The sequence below is a fragment of the Hyperolius riggenbachi genome, chromosome 3 (genome assembly GCF_040937935.1).
Source record: "Hyperolius riggenbachi isolate aHypRig1 chromosome 3, aHypRig1.pri, whole genome shotgun sequence".
Classification (NCBI taxonomy): domain Eukaryota; kingdom Metazoa; phylum Chordata; class Amphibia; order Anura; family Hyperoliidae; genus Hyperolius; species Hyperolius riggenbachi.
Window position 1 is genome coordinate 184,242,691 of NC_090648.1, and position 23,549 is coordinate 184,266,239.

Consider the following 23,549-nt stretch of genomic DNA (forward strand, 5'->3'; position numbering starts at 1 on the left):
ATATGGACCGTTTCCAGGATCCAGATGGCCAGATCCGTACGGCCGGCTCCACAAAAAAACGCAGATGTGAATCGGGCCTTAGGGTCTTATTTTGAACCCTCAGGTAGGATTTTTTTTTCTGGGTGCCCACTGATTCCTAGTTATACCCCATTCTTATATATATAATTGTACCCCTAGGCAGAGTAAAGTATAGAAAAGCTGGAGTCTCATTGGTGTTCTCAACCCAGAGAGGGACAAAAAAAAATCACCAATAGGCATGCTGTTAAGAATTTGTAGTTTATTTAATGTGGTTTGGACAATTTTGGCAATATCTGATAGTAAACCACAAAGTAAGTAAAGTAACCCACAAAAGCATTAAGATATTCTACTGTATCACTCTAGCATAGTCATAATATAAAATAAATATCAGATTTGTTGCTATGTTACTTTGAATTATGAATACAGTGCTTTTGAGCTGTAGTGTTAGATTAAAGCCAGTGGAGCTGGAAACTCAAGTAAAAATGGAATTGCTGCCCACAACATCCAATTATTTTATCCTCATTATTTAAGAGGATGAAGAAGGGACTCTTTTTAGTTGCCAAGGTCAGCATAAATCATCTCCAAGCCTGACTACATACAATGTCTTGATAGAGCATTGTTTTTGGCCCAATGAATTGGGTACAGAACATTTGGGTCTAGTAATTTGAGTACTGTACATTTTTAGTGTACTATAAATTACACACACAATGTGCTTAAAGGAGATCCGAGGTGGAAATAAACTGATGAGAAAAACAATTGTATCTGTCCTCCTGCTCCTAAAAATTACCTTTTTTTTAGATAGCCCACAGTTTTATTTTATACTTAAATCTAGTTTTTCAGTTTTTACTGTTTCTTTGTCTCTGCTTAATGACACCTTCATTGAAGTATTCCAGAGCTCAAATCTATGAAATATTGACCATTTTTATCTCTTTCCTGCTCTCTGAAGCCATTTACTCACAGGAAAGTGCTTTATGACTGTAATTACTTATCAGTGAGGGTTATGCTATAGTCCGACCCGGTCACTTGCAAACCTGATGTTTAACTCTTTCAGGCAGAGAGAGAAAAAAAGGAACACAGCCTAGTTATTTGTGTGCTTGGCACTGTACATAAACCAGATGGTCATTGTGGTGGACAAATTTGAGATTGTGCGGAATTGATGTGGATGTGACTGAGGACCAGTCCAGTAAAATTTTTTAGAGACACCAGCATTGATACGTTCTGTGAAGTATATGGGTAGCGCACTCTAAAAAACTGTGAAACTGTAACATCCATCTTCTGCTGAGTTTCAGCTGGTGGACAGAAAGCCTTAAAGAGACTCTGTAACATTAAAAAGATCCCCTGGGGGGTACTCACCTCGGGTGGGGGAAGCCTCCGGATCCTAATGAGGCTTCCCACGCCGTCCTCTGTCCCACGGGGGTCTCACCGCAGCCCTCCGAACAGCCGGCGACTGTGCCGACTGTCAGTTCAATATTTACCTTTGCTGGCTCCAGCGGGGGCGCTGTGGCGGCTTTCCGTTCCGAACTACACGGAAATACCCGATCTCATTCGGGTCCGCTCTACTGCGCAGGCGCAGGAAACTTGCGCCTGCGCAGTAGAGCAGACCCGACGGCGATCGGGTATTTCCGTGTAGTTCGGAGCCGACAGCCGTCAGAGCGCCTGCGCAGGAGCCAGGAAGGTAAATATTGACGTCACCACTGCCCGGACTCCACGGAGGGCTGCAGCGAGACCCCTGACGGATGGAGGACGGCGTGGGAAGCCTCATTAGGATCCGGAGGCTTCCCCCACCCGAGGTGAGTACCCCCCAGGGGATCTTTTCATGTTACAGTTCCTCTTTAAGTTCTCCTGCAAAATGTCTTGATAAACTTAAAAATTAATTTTTCCTTCGATTATAGCAATCTGTCCAGACCCTGATGCAGCAAAGCAGCCCCAAACCACGATGCCCTCACCACCATACTTCACAGTTGGGATTAGGTTTTGATGTTGGTGTGCTGTGCATCTTTTTCTCCACACTTAGGCCTCAATTCACTAAGCTTTATCAAACACTTTATTGAACGTTTGATAATTTACCTCATTAGTAAAATCTAATTTTGAATTCACTAAGGTGTTATAGATTTATTGAACATTTGATTGATAAAACATTTGATAAATCTATAACACTTTAGTGAATTCAAAATTAGATTTCACTCATGAGGTAAATTCTCAAACGTTCGATAAAGTGTTCGATAAAGTTAGTGAATTGAGGCTATAGTGTTGTGTATTTCTTCCAAACAACTCTACTTTGGTTTTATCTGTCCACACTTTGCCAGTACTGCTGTGGAACATCCAGGTACTCTTTTGCAAACTTTAAACAAGCAGCAATGTTTTTTTTGGACAGCAGTGGCTTCCTCTGTGGTATCCTCCCATGAACTCCATTCTTGTTTAGTGTTTCATGTATCATAGATTCGCTAACATGGATGTTAGCATATGCCAGAGACTTTTGTAAGTCTTTAGCTGACACTCTAGGATTCTTCTTCATCTCATTGAGCATTCTGCGCTGTGCTCCTGCAGTCATCTTTACAGGACGGTCACTCCTAGGGAGAATAGCAGCAGTGCTGAACTTTCTCCATTTATAGACAATTAGAGATGGCCCGAACGGTTGGTTCGGCCGCAAACTTATTCACGCAAACTTCGGTGGTTAACGTTCGCGGTGAAGCTCTGACTATATGCTAGTTCGACCGGCCCCCTATACTACATCATTAGGGTCAACTTTGACCCTCTACATCACAGTCAGCAGACACAGTGTAGCCAATCAGGCTACACTCCCTCCTGGAGCCCCCCCCCCTTATAAAACGCAAGCAGCGTCAGCCTTTTCACTCACTCATGTGGCTGCAGTATTTAGAGAAGGGAGAGAACCTGCTGACATAGGGAAAGCTTAGTTAGGCTCTTGAGTTAGGCTTGTTAGGTTGCTCCTTCTTGCTGATACTTATTGCTAAAAAGCACTCCTCATCCTCAACGGCTCTTTTGAGAGCTAATGTTGTTCTTGTGATCTATTTTTTTTTGTGTGTGTGTCCCACAGACACTTGACCTGTCAGTTAGTCGCAGCTGCTAGACCTTAGCCCCATGGTAATTTCTACTGTGCCACTGCCAGGCCCAGCACATTCAGTGACCACCTGTGTGTGTGACAGCTGCACATTTGTAATACCAATCACTGCATACCCACCTGTTCAGTGCACCTACCTACCTACGTGAGCGCACGCAGTGTTATATACCAGTCAGTCGCTGCACCTGTTCACGGTACCTGTGTGTGTGTGACAGCTGCACATTTGTAATACCAATCACAGCATACCCACCTGTTCAGTGCACCTACCTACCTACATGAGCGCAAGCAGTGTTATATACCAGTCAGTCACTGCACCTGTCAGTCACTGGTACCTGTGTGTGTGACAGCTGCACATTTGTAATACCAATCACTGCATACCCACCTGTTCAGTTCATCTACCTACCTACGTGAGCGCACGCAGTGTTATATACCAGTCAGTTGCTACACCTGTTCACGGTACCTGTGTGTGTGACAGCTGTACATTTTATTGATACCAGTCACTGCATACCTGTTCACTGCACCTGTGTGACTGCACATTGTATTAGTCAAGTCAGTGCATACCTTTCACTTCATCCCCCAATATAGGAAAAACAGGCAGAGGCAGAGGCACCCGGCAGGTCTGTTCGAGGTCGTGGTGTTGTGATTTTGTGTGGCCCTGGACCAAAGTACAGTGTTCAGAAGGCGCGTGCCATCAACCCCCAAGATTGTAAGGACGTAGTTGACTATTTAACACAGTAACACCTCAGCTTCCGCACTAAAGCGTGACATATCTTCCTCCTCCTGCTCTGATTCTGGCACCCCACTTAACACTCAGCCAGCCACCACCACCAAAGTGCCATCACCCCAGGGCTCAGCGGTGTGCACATTTTTTTGTGTGTCTGCTTCAGATGAGAGCAATGCCATCTGTACTCTCTGCCACCAAAAATGAAGCCATGGAAAGACCAAGACCCGCGTAGGGACAACTTCCTTACAAAGGCACATGATGACAAAGCATAAACTGCAATGGGATGACAACCTGAGGAAAAGCAGCACACAAAAGAAAAGCCACACACTGCAGTGTAAGATACCAGGGCGCAATTATTTCTTGAAAAAGGTGATACCCAAACTGTACCATGATGTTGAAAGGCAAGTGGTGTCATCTCTGGCACACAGCGTTGGGTCAAGGGTCCATCTGACCACGTGGTCTTGAAAGCACGGTCATGCCTGCCCGAAGACTAAGTCAGTCCCCACACACAGCATCTCTGCCTGCACGCCATGTGACTGCCTGCCCCAAGACTAAGTCGCTCCCCACACAGCATCTCTGCCTGCAGGCCGCTTGACTGCCTTCTCCGTCACCACCAACAGGGTCCAGGACTCCAGGCGGATTCCTGAATTTTTAAGGCCACTGCTAGCAGCGGCCGCTATAATATTTTTTCTTGTGCATGTACATGCCTGCCTAATTTTTCTGGCTGCACTGCAGCTGCAACAACAAAACAAAAGGCATGTACATGTGTCATTTCCCCTTCGTAACCGTTACCTTGAAGGGGCTTGCGTATCACAATGAAGCAATGACCGACGGCTATATCAGTGTCTCGGGGAAGGGGGGGGGGGCACACCCAAGATAATAAGGTTGTTGCGTCATTGTGGGCAGACCAAATTTGATCAGCTGGACAGTCACTGTTCTGTCATTGAGCTACCTCAGCCCGGCGACCATATGGGCTGGAAAGCCGCCATCACCTGCACTCTTGTCATGGGGCACACCTGTCCAGCACGGCCGTCACTACACAAACAGCTGGGTGTGGTGCGTTACACAGTGAGTTTGGTCTGTCAGTGTGAAGCAGTACACTAATTACACTACCCGATTGATGTATACACATGTAAGATGTTTTAAAGCACTTTAGGCCTCCAATTTAGAATGCAATGTGATTTCTGCCCTTAAAACGCTGCTGTGTGTCAAATCTAGATTTTTCCCCGGGACTTTTGGCGTGTATCCCACTCCGCCATGCAAAAACTCACATGTTAGACCCCTTGAAACATCTTTTCCATACCTTTTGTGGCCAGCAAAAATGTTTGTAGTTTTCAAAGTTCGCCTCCCCATTGAAGTCTATTGCGGTTCGAAAAGTTTGCGCGAACCAAACTTCTTGCGGAGGTTCGCGTTCGAGGTTCGCAAACCTAAAATCGGAGGTTCGAGCCATCACCACAGACAATTTGTCTTACCGTGGAATGATGAACTGCAAGGCTTTTGGAGATACTTTTATAACCCTTTCCAGCTTTATGCAAGTCAACAATTCTTAATTGTAGGTCATCTGAGAGCTCTTCTGTGCGAGGCATGATTCACATCAGGCAATGCTTCTTGGGAAAAGCATACCCAAAACTGGTGTGTGTTTTTTATAGGGTGGGGCAGCTGTAACCAACACCTCTAATCTCATCTCATTGATTTGACTCCAGCTGGCTGACACCTTACTCCATTTAGCTCTTGGAGATGTCATTAGTCTAGGAGTTCACATACGTTTTCCTCCTGCATTGTGAATGTTTACATGGTGTGTTCAATAAAAACATGGAAACATTTAATTATTTATATGGTATTAGTTTAAGCCAGGGGTGTCGAACTAAAATAGAAAGTGGGCCTAAATTAAGCTCTGGGACCAAGTCGCAGGCCTACCTCAATGTCTATGGCCACTTCTCTCCCTTATAAAGTTCCCTGGTGTCTAATAGCCCCCCTCCATCCCCTATACAGTTTCCTGGTGTTTAGTTGCCCCCTCCTTGCCCTATACAGTTCCCTAGTGTCTAGTGCTTTTCCCCTCCTCATATGGCTTCCCTAGTGATCTAGGGCTAACCCTCCCATATAGCTTCCCTGGTAGTCTAGAGTGGGCCAAACATAATAAGGGGAAGTGGAAAAGTTCAGTTTAGCAGCACTCTGATACGTACTAAAAAAATATAATTTAGCCACTTGTAATCACTGTGGCCAAATACAACAAATCTAACCATCAATGGGTGATACATTAAATGGTTGATTATGCGACCTAATTACTCCACTTAAAGCAATGTCAGGAGTAGCTCAGGAAGTCAATCATTTTTGTCAGGAGTAGCTCAGGAAGTCAATCATTTTTTTTTTTTACTCCCAGTCCACCAGCATGAAGAGACAGCGATTTACAGCTGTCATAGGTTTGAAGTTTTTGTTATAACACTTTTCCATTGCTAGAATCAGTCTGTCCTCATCTAACCCGATCAGGGGAGTTTCCTCTATCATAAGTGTTATGGGGAAACTCCTCACACATTCCCCCACATGGGGCCAAAGCTTGTTCAGCACACTTGGCACTACTGATTGTCAAGCCTATTCTCAAGATAAGTATAAAAAAATAAGGATATTTTTTTCATGTATTCTTACTTCTTATCCAACAGCTGGATAATCTCTTGATAGTGGGATGTTTGCAGTTGCTCACAATGTATTGGGCAAAGATTAATGTCCACATTTGCTCTGATGCTGTGTGTATATCAGGAGGTCTGGTAGTCGGGCCGGCCGACTTCGGGTCGTCTTCTAAGGGTCGTTTCAAAGGGTGGAAATTAACCAGAATTTACCAGAATTCAACAGCAATTCAGCAGAAATCAGCATTACACCAAGGTAACTTCCTCAATCTTTTAGCCTCACCTGCATTCCTGATCACTATTCAAACCTCACACACATTGCTTCCTCTCTCCTACTCCATGCACCTTCCACCGTTCTCTACACATCTACCTCTGTCCAAACCACTGCCAGCCTCCTCTCCACACAACGTAATGCACCCCTTCCCCCCAGTCCTTTCTCTGGCTCACCCACACTTCACCCACCATATTCCTACCAACCCTTTGCCACCCCTCCACCACTACCACATGCTATTCCTCCACCTGCTTCTCCAGCTGGTCCCAGTGCTTTCTCCCTCCATCCTCAACCCACCCATTCCTAGACCCCCACTGGTCCCCAAACTCCCAGCCAACCCCCTTCCAGCCCCTCCACACTCCTCTTGCATCCGCAGACCACACCATAATAATCTCATTCCCATCCATACAACCCCCAGGCACTCTCTCCCTCTGTTTTGTGGTCTATGGAATGCCAGATCTGTCCGCAACAAGCTCACATCCATCCATGAGCTCTTCCTCTCTAAAACCCTCACCTTCCTCGCCCTCACAGAGACATGGCTCACCCCCTCTGACTGTACCGCAGCCGCTGCTCTCTCCTATGGGGGACTGCATCTCAGTCACACCCCCAGACCTGACAACAGGTCTGGAGGAGGAGTGGGTCTGCTTCTCTCCGCACCCTGCACCTTCCGGGTCCTTTCACCGCCCCCTTCCCTGCACTTCTCATCCTTCGAGGCCCATGTAATCCGCCTGTACCAACCTCTCCCAGCCATCATTGCGGTCCTATATCACCCCCCATCTGCTCCAACTTCACTCTTCCTGGACAACCTGGCCTCCTGGCTCCCCCACATCCTGTCATCTGACCTCCCCACCATCATACTCGGGGATTTCAACTTACCTATCGATGAGCCTATCTCCACTGCTGCCAAGCAGCTACTCTCCCTCACCAAATCCCTTGGTCTCTCTCAGCACACAAATTCCACCACCCACCGCGCTGGTCATACTCTTGACCTCATATTCTCAAAGTCCACCTCCCTCAGCAACCTGGACATCGCACCTTTCCCTATCTCTGACCATCACCTCCTCACCTTCACTATCTCCCCACCAACAACTTCTCTCCCCACCCCTCAGCCTGGTCGATGGCAGAGAGACCTACGTAATCTCAACCCAAATGTCCTAGCAAGTCCCCTTCTCTCCCTCTCCTCCCACCTACCCACCCTAACATGCCCAAATGAAGCGGCTGCACAATATAACCTTGCCCTCTCATCTGCTTTAGATCAAGCTGCCCCCTCAATCTTCCGCCCTATCAAGCCCCCCAACCCCCAACCCTGGCACAACACCCACACACGTAACCTCAGGAAAGAAACTCGAGCAGCCGAACGGAAATGGAGGAAATCACATCTCAATGCTGACTTCCTAGATTATAAGGCCAAACTGTTACTCTTCCACACTGCCCTCTCCGAGGCTAAACAAAGGTACTTTGCAGCACTGATTGTAACCCAAGCTTCCAACCCTCGACAGCTTTTTGCTACCTTCAATTCCCTCCTCAACCCCACTCCTCCCCCTCCCAGCTCCTCCCTCTCAGCCAATTACCTTGCCAACCACTTCACCACTAAAATTGCAACAATACGCAATGAAATTTCCCTCCTCCATCCCTCCCTTACCAATGCGTCTCAGGTTGTCCCCTTGCCTTCCCTCCCAGCGGCTCCCTTGTCTCATCAACCCCTCGCCTCTTTTGCTCCTGCCACCATTGATGAAGTCAGCCTGCTGCTAGTGGCTTCCCCCCCCACATCCTCTCCCTGTGATCCGGTACCCGCGAATACTCTTCGTCCCCACTTCTCTGACCTGGCCCCAGTCCTCACCTCCTTGTTCAATCTCTCCCTTTCCACAGGCATCTTCCCCAAAGCATTCAAACAGGCCACTGTGCTTCCCCTGCTGAAAAAACCCTCACTCGACCCATCCCTACCCTCAAACTACCGCCCAATCTCCCTCCTTCCCTATGCTTCTAAACTCCTCGAACGCCTAGTCCACCAGCGCATTACCCAATACATCAACACCAATGCCCTACTTGACCCCCTACAGTCTGGATTCCGACCTGCGCACTCAACTGAAACAGCCCTCGCCAAGGTGGTCAACGACCTTACCCTTGCCAAGGCCAAAGGCAGTTATTCCATCCTGCTCCTCCTTGACCTCTCTGCAGCATTTGACACTGTTGACCACTCCCTCCTCCTCCAATCACTACAGTCCATGGGCATCCATGGGCTTGCCTTGGCCTGGATCTCCTCCTACCTATCCAATCGCTCCTTCACCACTTCCTTCAATGGCTCCTCCTCAACTCCTGCCCCCCTTTCAGTTGGGGTCCCCCAGGGCTCTGTTCTAGGCCCCCTTCTTTTCTCCATATACACTTCCTCAATTGGCAAGCTTATCTCCTCCCTGGGCTTCAATTACCACCTTTATGCAGATGACACTCAGATTTACCTCCATACCCCCGATCTCTCAGCCACCACCATAAACAAGGTCTCCTCGTGTCTCTCAGCAATTTCCTCCTGGATGTCAGCTAGGTTCCTAAAGCTTAACCTAGACAAAACTGAGCTCCTGATCCTTCCACCCCATGCTGCTGCACCTATCCCCGGTTTCCACCTCACAATCGACAACACAACCATTCTCCCTACCTCCCAGGCCCACTGCCTGGGTGTCACCTTGGACTCTGACCTCTCCTTCATCCCACACATCCAAAACATCACAAGAGCCTGCAATTTCCACCTCCGTAATATCTCCAAGATCCGCCCATTCTTAACCCCGGACACGACCAAACTGCTCATCCATGCCCTCATCATCTCCCGCCTTGATTACTGTAACTCACTCCTTTCTGGCCTCCCCCTGAAACGCACTGCCCCCCTTCAATCAGTGATGAACGCGGCTGCAAGACTCATCCATTCTTCGCACCGCTCTGCATCCACATCTCCCCTTTGTGAATCCCTGCACTGGCTCCCTATCCGTCTCAGGATAAGTTTCAAGATTCTATGCCTGGCGTATAAATCTGTGCACAAAACATGCCCTACCTACATCTCGCAGCTTGTTCACAAGTATACACCAGGTCGCCCCCTCCGTTCCTCCAACGACCTTCGCCTCACCACCCCGCGCATTTCACACTCCCATGCCCGCCTCCAGGATTTCTCAAGAGCTGCCCCCACCCTCTGGAATGCCCTTCCACCACCCATCAGACTTGCTCCCTCTTTCAACACATTCAAGCAAGCCCTCAAAACCCACCTCTTTATGATGGCCTACCCACCTCCTACCACACAGTAACTCTCTAAGGAATATTTAACAGCCCCCCCTAGTGTTTCCACCCCTCCCTTTAGATTGTAAGCCTCTGGCAGAGTCCTCCACTCCCTAGTGTAATCTACAGGATCATGTGCTCCTGTCCTATGACAGCCTGTACTTGTATTACTGGGCCTACCTAACCAGCCCATATTGCATGATCATGTATTTTGTACAATTTGTATGTATAACTTTGTTCTATGTGTATAACCCTATGTATGTCATCCTTGTATCATTGTATATATTTATTGTCCAGCGCTGCGTAATATGTTGGCGCTTTATAAATACAATAAATAATAATAATAATAATAATGTTAAATGATTACATTTTAATGAAACTATATAGATATTTATCTCATAAAATGATGTGTGCAAAGGTTATCCAATAAAAACGACGACTTTGCTTTATAGGGTTTATGAAAACAATGAGCGCCCAAATGTGAACCGCCTTTGTGAACATATGTGTCATTTAAGGCCATATTTTTGGTACAGTTGCTCTGTGAGGACACCTTCAGTTCTCCTTGCAGAATGTTCTTTCTTCTGTAAAGAAAGAGCTGTCCTAATTAATGACATCTATGAAAATATGTTCATTCGACTTCATTGGATATAATGTTAACAGCCCTTTGGAATCTGGCCACTTCCCTCAGGCCACTGGGAGGGAAGGGAACAGTCCATTTTCATATTGCCTGGTGGGTGTCAGATTTTGCATTCTGGTACTCCCTGTATGATATCATAGTATCACATTCCAGCAGGAGGCCATCATTATTTTCCAGCAGAATATAAAGACTGAAGAAATCTATGTCTGATCCACATATAATCTGACCATGGTTTCCTACCAAGATGTCCTAGTGCTTCTGATGTCCATTTATATTGCTTGTTAAAGAGAAACCGTGACCAAGAATTGAACTTCATACCAATCAGTAGCTGATACCCCCTTTTACATGAGAAATCTTTTCCTTTTCTCAAACGGATCATCAGGGGGCTTTGTATGGCTGATGTTATGGTGAAACCCCTCCCACTGTGTGATGTCAGCGCCTCACAGCTCTGAGGTCCTAACATCACACTAGGAGCCTTGTTGCATTGTGGGAAATAACAGCTGTTTTCAACTGCCAAAAAAGCAAGCAGAATCTCCTTCCAGTGACATCACCTACCAGTAGTAAAAATGTAATGTCTGAATGTAAATCAGGGAGAGGAAAGATTTTACAATGAGCAAACACTGACTAAATCATTTATATATAATTAATGTAAAAATTGAGCACTTTTTTATTACATTATTTTCACTGGAGTTCCTCTTTAAGACTGCCTCACTGTGTGTGGCGTTGTGCATACCTAGAACCCAAATGTTTGTATATTTGTACAATGTGTAGTAAGTTTCTCTCCTGTTAATAATTTTAATAAAAATGTTTTAAAAGAAAGACTGGAGAAATCACACAAATTTGCTTACTCGGGTTTCCCTGCAGCTTACATACAGTGGACCTGAACTCATGCACAGTACAGAAGGAAAACAGAGAAATGCACCCTGTATGTATTTAGAGAGTTTAGCCTGTCTAATGCCCCCTCATCTGTGTCTAATCACTACTGTAATTTGATCTTTCAGCAGTGTCAGCTCAGGAATCTCCTCTGCCATGGCAGAGCAGCTAATTTATAAACACAGGATGTTAACAATATGTCTGCTTCCATGAAAAGAGGAAGTAGAACCAGTGCAGATTTATTGCAGGATTTGTATCAGCTGTAACAAAATAAAAATGTTTTTCTTTATAGGTTATGATGCTGTTGCATAACTTTTAGAGCAGAGAGAAAGTTCTGAGTTCAGATCCGCTTTAATAGATAAAACGTACTTTGATTGCTGGCTGGTTGTTACACAGAGTGAATATACAGTGCTGCTCATTATTGTTCATACCCCTGGCAAATTTTGACTTAAAATTACTTTTATTCAACCAGCAAGCAATTTTTTGACAGGAAATGACATAGGTGTCTCCCAAAAGATAATAAGACGATGTACAAGAGGCATTATTGTGGGGAAAAAACAATTCTTAGCTTTTATTTACATTTGAGCAAAAATTGGCCAGTCCAAAATTATTCATACCCTTCTCAATAATCAATAGAAAAGCCTTTATTAGCTATTACAGCAATCAAACACTTCCTATAATTGCAGACTAGCTTTTTGCATGTCTCCACATGTATTTTTGGCCATTCATCTTTAGCAACGAGCTCCAAATCTTTCTGATTGGAGGGTCTTCTTGCCATCATCACTCTGATCTTTAGCTCACTCCACAGATTCTCAATTGGATTCAAGTCAGGATTCTGGCTGGGCCACTCCAAAACGTTATTGTTCTTGTCTACTATTTCTTCACCACTTTTGCTGTGTGTTTTGGGTCATTGTCATGCTGAAATGTCCACTGGTGCCCAAGGCCAAGTTTCTCTGCAGACTGCCTGATGTTGTCATTGAGAATCCTATGTATTGCTCTTTTTTCATGATGCCGTTTACTGTGATTAGGTTCCCTGGTCCATTGGCTGAAAAACAACCCCAAAGCATTAGGTTCAATCACCATGTTTGACAGTACGGATGGTGTTCTTTGGGTTGAAGGCTTCTCCTTTTTTAACGCCAAATGAAGCAAACATCATTGTGACCAAACAATTCAATTTTTGTTTCATCTGACCATAACACAGAAGACCAGAAGTGGTCTTCTTTGTCCAGATGAGCATTTGCAAAGGCCAAGCAAGCTTTTGTGTGCCTTACCTGGAGAAATGGTGTCCTACTTGGTCTGCATCCGTGGAATCCAGCAGTGTGCAGTGTCTGTTGAATTGTTTGCCATCACCAGGTTGGCCTTGGTGGTGATCCTTGGATTCTTTTTCACCTCTCTCACTATCCTCCTGGCAGGACAGGTGTTTTTTTCCACAAAAATGGCGCTTGTACATTGTTTTATTATCTTTTAGGAGACTCCTATGCCAATTCCCGTCAAACAATTACCGTACTTGCTTGTTGAATAAAAGTAACTTTAAGTCAAAATTTGCCAGGGGTATGAATAATTATGGGCAGCACTCTATTTCTATTAACACAATAATAAATTAGAAAATAAATATATACCCTTATACATTCTCTTAAAAGAAAAAGTTATTAAGTATTTAAAGAGGCACTGTAGTGATATATAGTAGAATGCAGTAAATTATTCAGGATACTCAATTTTATAGTAATTTTCCTGGCTTCAGCATCAGAAACACTTCCCTATTATATTCATTGCTGTATATTGGTATGTAGCTCCGCCCTCCCAGTGATGCTTAGCTTAGGCTGCTCAGGGATGCAGAATCCGCTTCCCAGAGCATTCTGGGAGACCAGGCATTATTTTAACTGGCTTCAGATTCAGAATTGTCAGAAACAAATCTTGCACAGAGCTGCACCTGACACAGCACTTAAGATGTCACCACCTGTGATACATTTCAGCATGTAAATCAGGGAAAGGAAAGATTTTACAAAGGGGCAAACACTGACTAAATAATTTAAATATTGTAAAAAAAAAAAAAAGCACTTTTATTCATTATGTTATTTTCACTGCAGTTCCTCTTTAATTTTTCAGAAGTAAGAACTGTGGAGACAATGATTGTTACATTTTGCACACATACAACGGGTTGCAGAGCAAATAATGAGTTAAAGGTCCACCAAAATTGACCAAGTGTCTGTAAGTTTTAGTGGACTTTGTTGTGCCTGGGTTGAGTCCAACTCATTAAGCTATAACTGTGTGAGAACGTTCTGGACTCATTAAAATACTGCTGAGCTTGAGAGAATTTGGGCCATGCTGACCGTTAATACCTCATCAGAGTTTTTTATTTTCTAAACCAAGGCCCAGCATCCATCCCTCTTGTCTTTCACCAAATCATCTGTGATTGTTACATAAATCACAGAAAAATGATACTATTTCTTTTCAGCTACCTGACTCATCTTTCTTGCTTGAGTACTGAGATTCAAATAAAATGCTTAGTCTGTTTCCAATGATAAATAGAGAACATCTGTTTCTATACTCGACTCTTCAATACTGTTAAACAGCTTGTTCTAATACGATTCTTTTGTCTTCCAGTCCAAATGTGTGCGGTTCCCGTTACAATGCCTACTGCTGTCCTGGATGGAAAACCTTACCTGGAGGAAACCAATGCATCGTCCGTAAGTATCTGCCTCCACTTTATCTTATAACTCTGCCAGAGGCGTAGCTAGGGTTTTCAGCGCCCGGGGACAAAGACTATTAATGCGCCCCCTAAGGTGAAGGGTCGTGACCAAATGTGGGCGTGGTTATGGGTGCTCCACATTTGGTCACGCCCCTTCAAATGTACATGGAGGTTAGCAGGCTCACGCTCACCCACCCTCCCTCAGTATGTACCTTCCAGCATGTTCCAAGACAAATTCAGCAATCATGAGCCCCCCCCCCATCAAGACAAATTCCGAAATCATGAGTAAACATGAGGCCCCCAACATGACCAACTCAGCAATCATGAGGCCCCCAACAAGACAAATTTAGCAATCCTGAGGCCCCCAACAAGACAAATTCAGCAATCATGAGGCCCCTAACAAGACAAATTCAGCAATCATGAGGCCCCTAACAAGACAAATTCAGCGATCTTGAGGCCCCCAACAAATCATGAGGCCCCCAACAAGACAAATTCAGTAACCATGAGGCCCCCAACAAGACAAATTCAGCAGTCATGAGGCACATAAATAGACAGCATTTCACATAAATAGGCCGAATGCCCCCTTAATATGGTAGACACCTCTCACCTGGCAGCAGTTTCCCAAAATACACTCAATCTGACAGCAGTGCTTCCCCAAAAATAGGTAGCCCCAGGTCTATAGGTGTCCCCAGAATAGGTGGCCAGCAGTATAGATGTCCCCAGAACAGGTAGCCAGGGGTAGAGATGTCCACAGAACAGGTAGCCAGGGGTATATGTGCCCAGTATATGTAGGCAGGGGTATGTGTCCCCAGTATATGTAGCCAGAGGTATATGTGCCCAGTATATGTAGCCAGGGGTATATATGCCCAGTATATGTAGGCAGGGGGATATGTGCCCAGAGTAGGTAGCCAGGGGTATGTGCCCAGAGTAGGTAGCCAGGGGAATATGTGCCCAGAGTAGGTAGCCAGGGGTATATGTGCCCTGAGTAGGTAGCCAGGGGTATATGTGCCCAGAGTAGGTAGCCAGGGGTATATGCCCAGTATATGTAGGCAGGGGTATATGTGCCCTGAGTAGGTAGCCAGGGGTATATGTGCCCAGAGTAGGTAGCCAGGGGTATATGTGCCCAGAGTAGGTAGCCAGGGGTATATGTGCCCAGAGTAGGTAGCCAGGGGTATATGTGCCCAGAGTAGGTAGCCAGGGGTATATGCCCAGTATATGTAGGCAGGGGTATATGTGCCCAGAGTAGGTAGCCAGGGGTATATATGCCCAGAGTAGGTAGCCAGGGGTATATGTGCCCAGAGTAGGTAGCCAGGGGTATATGTGCCCAGAGTAGGTAGCCAGGGGTATATGTGCCCAGAGTAGGTAGCCAGGGGTATATATGCCCAGAGTAGGTAGCCAGGGGTATATGTGCCCAGAGTAGGTAGCCAGGGGTATATGTGCCCAGAGTAGGTAGCCAGGGGTATATATGCCCAGAGTAGGTAGCCAGGGGTATATGTGCCCAGAGTAGGTAGCCAGGGGTATATGTGCCCAGAGTAGGTAGCCAGGGGTATATGTGCCCAGAGTAGGTAGCCAGGGGTATATGTGCCCAGAGTAGGTAGCCAGGGGTATATGTGCCCAGAGTAGGTAGCCAGGGGTATATGTGCCCAGAGTAGGTAGCCAGGGGTATATGTGCCCAGAGTAGGTAGCCAGGGATATATGTCCAGTATATGTAGGCAGGGGTATATGTGCCCAATATATGTAGGCAGGGGTATATGTGCCCAGAGTAGGTAGCCAGGGGTATATGCCCAGTATATGTAGGCAGGGGTATATGTGCCCAATATATGTAGGCAGGGGTATATGTGCCCAGAGTAGGTAGCCAGGGGTATATGTGCCCAGAGTAGGTAGCCAGGGGTATATGTGCCCAGAGTAGGTAGCCAGGGGTATATGTGCCCAGAGTAGGTAGCCAGGGGTATATGTGCCCAGAGTAGGTAGCCAGGGGTATATGTGCCCAGAGTAGGTAGCCAGGGGTATATGTGCCCAGAGTAGGTACCCAGGGGTATATGTGCCCAGAGTAGGTAGCCAGAGGTATATGTGCCCAGAGTAGGTAGCCAGGGGTATATGCCCAGTATATGTAGGCAGGGGTATATGTGCCCAGAGTAGGTAGCCAGGTCAGGTGTCCCCCTCCCCAGCAGGAGGGAAGCAGCGCAGAGAAGAGCTGCTCTCCCTTCCTCGCTGTCCCCTCCAATGTCCGGGTGGCTGGCAGCGGCGGGCGGAACTTACCTCCGTCTCGTCGCAGCGCCGGATGGATCTGCCACTACTCTGGTCTGGTCCAGACCAGAGCAGCGGCTGCGCACCCGAACTTCCGCCCGGCGCTGGAGCGAGACGGAGGTGAGTTCCGCCCGCCGCTGCCAGCCAAGAGCCACCCGGACCTTGGAGGGGACAGCGAGGGAGGGAGAGAGCACCTAAGGTGAGGGAAGGAGGGGGGATATGGCCCCCCTTCCCCACCGTCCGCACAGCTCTCCCTCTTGTCTGCGCTGCTCCCCTCACCCGCCAAAAAAAAAAAAAAAAAAAAAACCCCGCAGCTCAGCCAGGCGGAGGGCGCCCTTGGGGACCAGGCGCCCCGGGGCACTTGTCCTACCCCGACCCCCCCTAGCTCCGCGCCTGAACTCTGCTGCTGTCATCCATGTCATCAGTGATGTTTCAGCTATTAGTGGTTCCTATTATCCAATGATGTCTTATTATTGTTTTTGGACTACGGTGGCAAAATTTCTGTAGTGACATTTCCACATTGCAAACAGCAATTGTTTCTTAGATGCTAAATTACCAGCCAGAGCAGTTTCAGTGAATGCTGACATCAGCGATATCTATTAGTGACTGAAGTGCTGCCAGTATTTGGGCTGCGGTAAAGGCAGCACTCTGGAATGACATTGACCACACTCACAGCTGTTAGTGCATAATGGAAGCAAATATTTGGCTGGCACTTTCATGATGGCCGTAACTAACGCATTGGGAATGGTGGGCCATTTGTAATGATCATGTTGTAGAAATAATGACTGTATGTTGTGAATGAGTACACCTCTCACATCTTTGTAAATATTATATGATATCCTTTTATGGGACAACACTGAACATATGACACGTTGATACAATGTAAAGTAGTCAGTGTACAGCTTGTATACAATTTACTGTCCCAGCAAAATAACTCAGCATGTAGCCATTCATGTCTAAACCTCTGGCAACAAAAGCAAGTACACCCCTAACTAAAGATTGTCAACATTCTGCCCAATTAGACATTTTCCCTCCCCGGGGTCATGTTACTCAATATTGTTACAAGTACTCAAGTGTGAATGGAGAGCAGGTATATTAAATTTGGTGTTATCGCTATCACACTCATACCGGTCACTGAAAGTTCAACGTGGCGCCTCATGGCAGAGAACTCTCTGAGGTTCTTAACCACTTCACATCCCTGGGTTTTTACCCCTCAAAGCGGACCTGAACTCAGAAGTCCTTTCTACACTAAAAGATACACAACAGTATAATAACCTTTAAACAAAAAACATATCTTTGTTACAGTTGATACAATAAATCTGCACTGTTTCTACTTTCTGATTCATGGAAGCAGACATATTGTTAACATCCAGTGCTTTCAAATGGGCTTATCTGTCATCTCTGCCATTAGCAGTCATGTGACACAGGGGAGAGATCAGATTACAGCTTGTGATTATACACAAATGAGGGGAAATTAAACAGGGTAAACTCTCTAAATACATACAGGGTGCATTTGTTTTTCCTTCTGCCCTGTGCAAGATCCACTTTAAAGGGAAGGTTCAGGGGCGATTAAAAAAAAAAAAAAATCCGCATCCACTTACCTGGGGCTTCCTCCAGCCTGTGGCATGCAGGAGGTGCCCTCGGCGCCGCTCCTCAGGCTCCCGGTGGTCTCCGGTGGCGCGCCCGACCTGGCCAGGCCAGCGGCCAGGTCGGGCTTCTTCTGCGCTCCAAAATGCGCCTCACAGCGGCGTGCTGACGTCACTGGACGTCCTCCGGGCTGTACTGCGCAGGCTCAGAACTACTGAGCCTGCGCAGTACAGCCCGGTGAACGCCCAATGACGACAGCGCGCCGCAGTGAGGCGCATTTTGGAACGCAGAAGAAGCCCGACCTGGCCGCCGGCCTGGCCAGGTCGGGCGCGCCACCGGAGACCACCGGAAGTCTGCAGAGCGGCGCCGAGGGCACCTCCTGCCTGCCACGGGCTGGAGGAAGCCCCAGGTAAGTGGATGTGGATTTTTTTTTTTTTTAATCGTCCCTGAACCTTCCCTTTAAGATTACAGATAATTTTGGCATTTTGGCTGTGCCACTATTGATACAGCAATAACTTTTTATTACTTATGCCCACCAAAGTAATACATGTATCGTTTTTTTTCAGGACAATCTAGGCTTTCTTTAACCACATAACGACCGCCTAACGCCGATAGGCGGTGGCTGTTCGTTTGTGGTTTTACATGGAAATGACCGCTCCCGTTCCATGTCAGTTCACGGAGGGTGTTTCCGTGAACAGCCTGCATACCTCCGATCGCGGCTCGCAGGCTAATTGTAAACATGCGGGGAAGAAATCCCCGCTGTTTACATCATATGGCGCTGCTGCGCAGCAGTGCCGTAAAGGAGATCGGCGATCCCCGGTCTCTGATTGGCCTATCAGCCTATCAGCCTATCAGAGGTGGCGCAGGACGGATCGCCGTCCTTTGCCGCCCATGGAGCGAAGGAGAGGGAGAGAAGGAGAGGGAGGAAGGAATAGCGCTGCGGAGGGGGGGCTTTGAGGAGCCATTCCCCCCCCCCCGCCGCCGCTCGGCCACACGGAGCGGTGGCGATCAGACCCCCCCAGCAGGTCATCCCCCTAGTGGGGAAAGGGGGGAAGTCTGGTCGCCCTGCCTCACTGCTGATCTGTGCTGTGGACTGGAGAGCACACGCAGCACAGATCAGCAAACAACAGCCCGGTCCTTAAGTGGTTAATATTTTTCTTACAAGAATTGTTTAATTTCACACCCTTTCTAATGTTCACATGACAAGTGCCACAGCAGTAAAACACCTCAAAATACATTATTTGGCTCATCCCAATTAAAATTATATTATTCATGCCATTAATGTACCATTATTACCAGTCTGTGCATCTGTAGTGACTGAATGCAATTGCTATGGTGCATAGTTTGCGGACCCCAATGCTGTACAGACATTGCTAGGCAACAGCATAGTGATGCATCTATACAGCATTGGGTCTTCGAACCGTGACCTTAGCGATCGCTACGGGCGGCAGCCATTACAGGTGTCCATGAATAGTAAGACCAGGTGTAGGTGACGCAGGTGGGTATTTAGTTACATAGAGGTTCAAAGTTAACCACAGGGGGAAAGAAAAACAATTTATCATTTAATGGGAAACTGTCCTGTTTTTGAACTTTAATGTAAACTTTCAATGAATGATTGCTGGTATAGAGCAGTCATTCACTTTTAAACTGGTGTACATGCATACATGCGCAAGAACGATGGGACACGCATGCGAATGTAGGGGAGTGTGCATGCTCCAGCCCGCTGTGGCAGGGTTAAGTGCAGGATTTGACTTTCAAGTCCTAGAATCCTTAGGTAGACAAAATAGGACTATGAGTCACGTCCAAAACCCAGAAGTAGTAAAAAAAAAAAAAAGAAAAAAAAAAAAAAGAATGGTTGCTCTACATAAAGATGGCCTAGAATTTAAGATTGGCAACATCCTGAAACTGAGCTGCAGAACAGTGGTCAAGACCATACTGTGGTTTAACCAGACAGGTTTAGACATCTTGTGATCTATAATTCTGTGTCAGCATGGTGAGTGACACAAGCTCCTGTCCATCTCTTGTGCATAAAACTGAATATAGAAGACAAGTGGTAAAATGTGTAAAGCATTTCCATGTACCATCTTGGTCACTGCCTCTGTCACCACCCCTTTTTCACCAACTTCAATCACGTTTTCTTCTGTAATACATTTTGCCTCTATTATTCCTTTAACATTGGGAGTCGCATGGGAACTCCTGACTGGCCAGTCAACCTTAAAGTCTACAGATGGCAGGAAGTTAGCCTTAGTGCCCTGGAAAGCACAATAAAAAAATATTTTCTTCACCACTTTGCTTCTATGCACTGCCTACGTTCAATTATCAGCCTGATTGTGATTAGAATTTGACTTTGGCAATTCTTGGTTTAGCTGTGATTTGATATTCTGTGGGCCTCGATTTCAGTAGAACAGTACTTGGCAACATGAATTTGAAACACTGGCATTTGGTAGCTGTTTGATTATTTTCCGATACAGTGGTCACTCAGGAAATCAGCAATGTACTACAATGTATCCAAGAAAATTGGTCATTATCACAGTCAGAGAAGGTGCATATTTCTATCTGAAAGCTAGGGTGAAGATGCCTTACCTGATTGTGACTCAATCACATAAGCTACACTTTTTTAATATATATTTTTATGCAGAGTGAAAATTGCTTGATACCATGCCATAGAAAAAATATTTAATTATGTATTGCATTATAATGGCACTAACGTCTATATTGATGGTTACTACAGGGCTACAAGCTTCCTGCTTGCATCCTGCAGCTAAGGTTAAGGCGTTACATCTCAGTGCACCATAAAGGCTATCATTAGGCCCCGTTCACACTTGCGTTTTGGCAAGTAAACGGACCAGATCCTGATCGGATCCTGACCTGATCCTGATCAGAACCGTACGGTTCCAATCCGGATCCGGTCCGTTTGTATCAGGCATGCATCAGGCTGCCATCCAGATCCGTGGGCAAAAAATAGCGAAATAAAAAAAAAAAATGTTGGAGTCAGCAGAAGGTGCACCTGGTGCACCTGTAGAATCAGGTTCCTCCGCTGTAGGCCTCACCTCCACCTCCGACATTCTGCCAAACAGCTCCAGCACGTCTGTCACTGCTGCTCCACTCCAGACATGCTTGGCCCATGTGTCCCCATCCGAAATGGCTGCTTGGATACGCATAGGAAGTGGGGTAGAACGTCAGGTTTTTGTAGGCAGTGTGTTCTGTGCCTTCCGTTCCCCATTGGTTTCTGTGTTCCTGATGATGCTGTCAGGCTCAGGTCCGGCTCCGGTCCGGGTGCGTGGGCCGGAGAGCCGGACCCAAAAAATAGCGCATGTTGGAAAAGAGTCTGGAGTCCGGATCCGATCCGGCTCCGTACTGTACGGAACGGACACGTGTGAACGTCCGCATAGCCTTTACATTGCAATGCGGAACGTACGTTCCGTTTGTACAGTATGTGGTCCGGATCAGATCCGGAAAATCCGGATAGCGAATGCTAATATAGTTCAGTTATAGATGCCATACAGGCTTGTGTTGCAGTTGTAACTTTCACACAGGTTAGTGTAGCAGTTGTAGCTTTCATACAAGCTACTGTAGCAGTTGTAGTTGCCATACAGGTTAGTGTACCAGTTATAGCTGCCGTAAAGGTTACTGTAGCAGTTGTAGCTGCCATGCAGGGTAGTGTAGCAGTTATAGCTGCTGTAAGGGCCTTTTTCCACTACACGCAGATTGGATGCAGAATGGATGTAGAAAAACTGACTCCAATGAATGCCTATGGGAAAATCTGCTTCAGAAAGATCACGTTTAGTGGAAACAGGCCCATAGGCATTCATTGGAGTCAGTTTTTCTGCATCCAATCCGCATGTAGTGGAAACAGGCCCTTAGGTTACTGTAGCAGTTGTAGCTGCCTTAGGGCCCGTTTCCACTAGGGGCGGTGCGATGCGGCTACATAGCCGCATCGCACCGCGGGAGTCCTGAAACACATGCACAGCAATGGGAGAGTTTCCATGTTGTGCGGAGCGATCCGAGAATCTGCAGCATGCTGCAGATTCTCGCACGGCTGCATCTGCCCGCAGCCACGTCCCATTTCCTCCAATACACTTCGGGAGATGCGGAAGTGATGCGGCCAGCGGCGGAAGTGATGCGATGCGGCTAGGTAGCCGCATTCGCATCACTTAGTAGTGGAAACGGGCCCTTACAGGTTAGTGTAGCAGTTGTAACTGCCATACAGGTTAGTGTAGTAGTTGTAACTGACATATAGGTCAATGTAGCAGATGTAACAGTTGTAGTTGCCTTACAGGTTAGTGTATCAGTTATATATTTCCTTGCCATACAGGCTAGTGTAGCACTTGTAGCTTTCATACAGCTTAGTGTAGTAGTTGTAGCTGCCATACAGGCTAGTGGGGCAGTTGTAACTTCCATATAGGTTATTGTAGCAGTTTTATTTTCCATTCGGGCCAGTGTAGCAGTTGTAGTTTCTATACTGGATAGTATGTCAGCTGTAAATTCCATACAGGCAATAGTTATGGTCATGTCTAGGAGAACCCATGGAGAAGCATGGGGTTTGTTTGATAAGCTGACAGATTTGCAGAGCTCCTGCTTTAGCAACTAGGTTCTCAACGTGTGGTACACATACCCCAGGGGGTACTTCTGATGGTTCCAGAGGGTACTCAGGCTTGATATACTTGACCAAGAATAACAAATTCAGAGTTTTAGAAAACGATAAATCTTATTTAAAAAACAAATTCGTCTTTTAGCTAATTAAAAGCAATAGTAAATGCTTGAAAGTTGTTTAGAATCAATTATAATGTACTACTTTTAAATATAAATTGGTCAAGGGGTACTTGTGATAATGTTTACTATGCTAGGGGGTACTTAGTGAGTACAGGGTTTTAAAAGGGGTACATACCAATACAATGTTGAGAAACACTGCTTTAGCACATGACCATGACTAACAAATCAGAGACTTACATATCTATCATTTGACCAAACTGATCACATGCTTCTCCATGAGTTATCCAAGGAAAGTGTAGCTATTGTAGCTTCCAAACAGGCTAGTTTAGCAGTTGTAGCTTTCATACAGGTTAGTGTAGCAATTGTTGCTTCCATACAAGTTATTGTAGCTTCTAAACATGCTAGTGTATGAGTTGAGGCTTCCATACAGGATTAGTAGCAGTCGTGGCTTACATACTGCTTAGCATAGCATTTGTAGATTAGCAGTTGTAGCTTCCATACAAGTTAGATTAGCAGTTGTAGCTTACATACGGGTTAGTGTAGACATTGTAACTTACACACCGGTTAGCGTAGAAGTTGTAGCTTCCATACAGGTTAGTGCAGCAGTTGTAGCTGCCATACAGGTTAGTGCAGTAGTTGTAGCTTAGCTTCTGTACAGGTTAGTGTAGTAGTTGTAGCTTCCATACAGGTTAGTGTAGCATTTCTAGCTTACATAGGTGTTAGCGTAGTAGTTGTAACTTCCTATACAGCTTAGTGCAGCAGTTGTACCTTCCATACAGGTTAGTGCAGCAGTAGTAGCTTCCATACAGGTTAGTGTAGCAGCTGTAGCTTC

The 23,549-nt window shown here is 46.2% G+C and overlaps 1 protein-coding gene across 2 annotated transcripts in view; it reads left to right on the forward strand.

The window, feature by feature from the left end:
- FBN1 (fibrillin 1) overlaps positions 1-23,549 on the forward strand; it is a 291,197-nt gene that overhangs the window by 43,165 nt on the left and 224,483 nt on the right. For both annotated transcript variants that reach the window (XM_068275426.1, XM_068275425.1), the window contains one exon: positions 14,086-14,168. In XM_068275426.1, the coding sequence (XP_068131527.1) occupies positions 14,086-14,168 (83 nt within the window). The remainder of the gene's footprint in view (positions 1-14,085; positions 14,169-23,549) is intronic.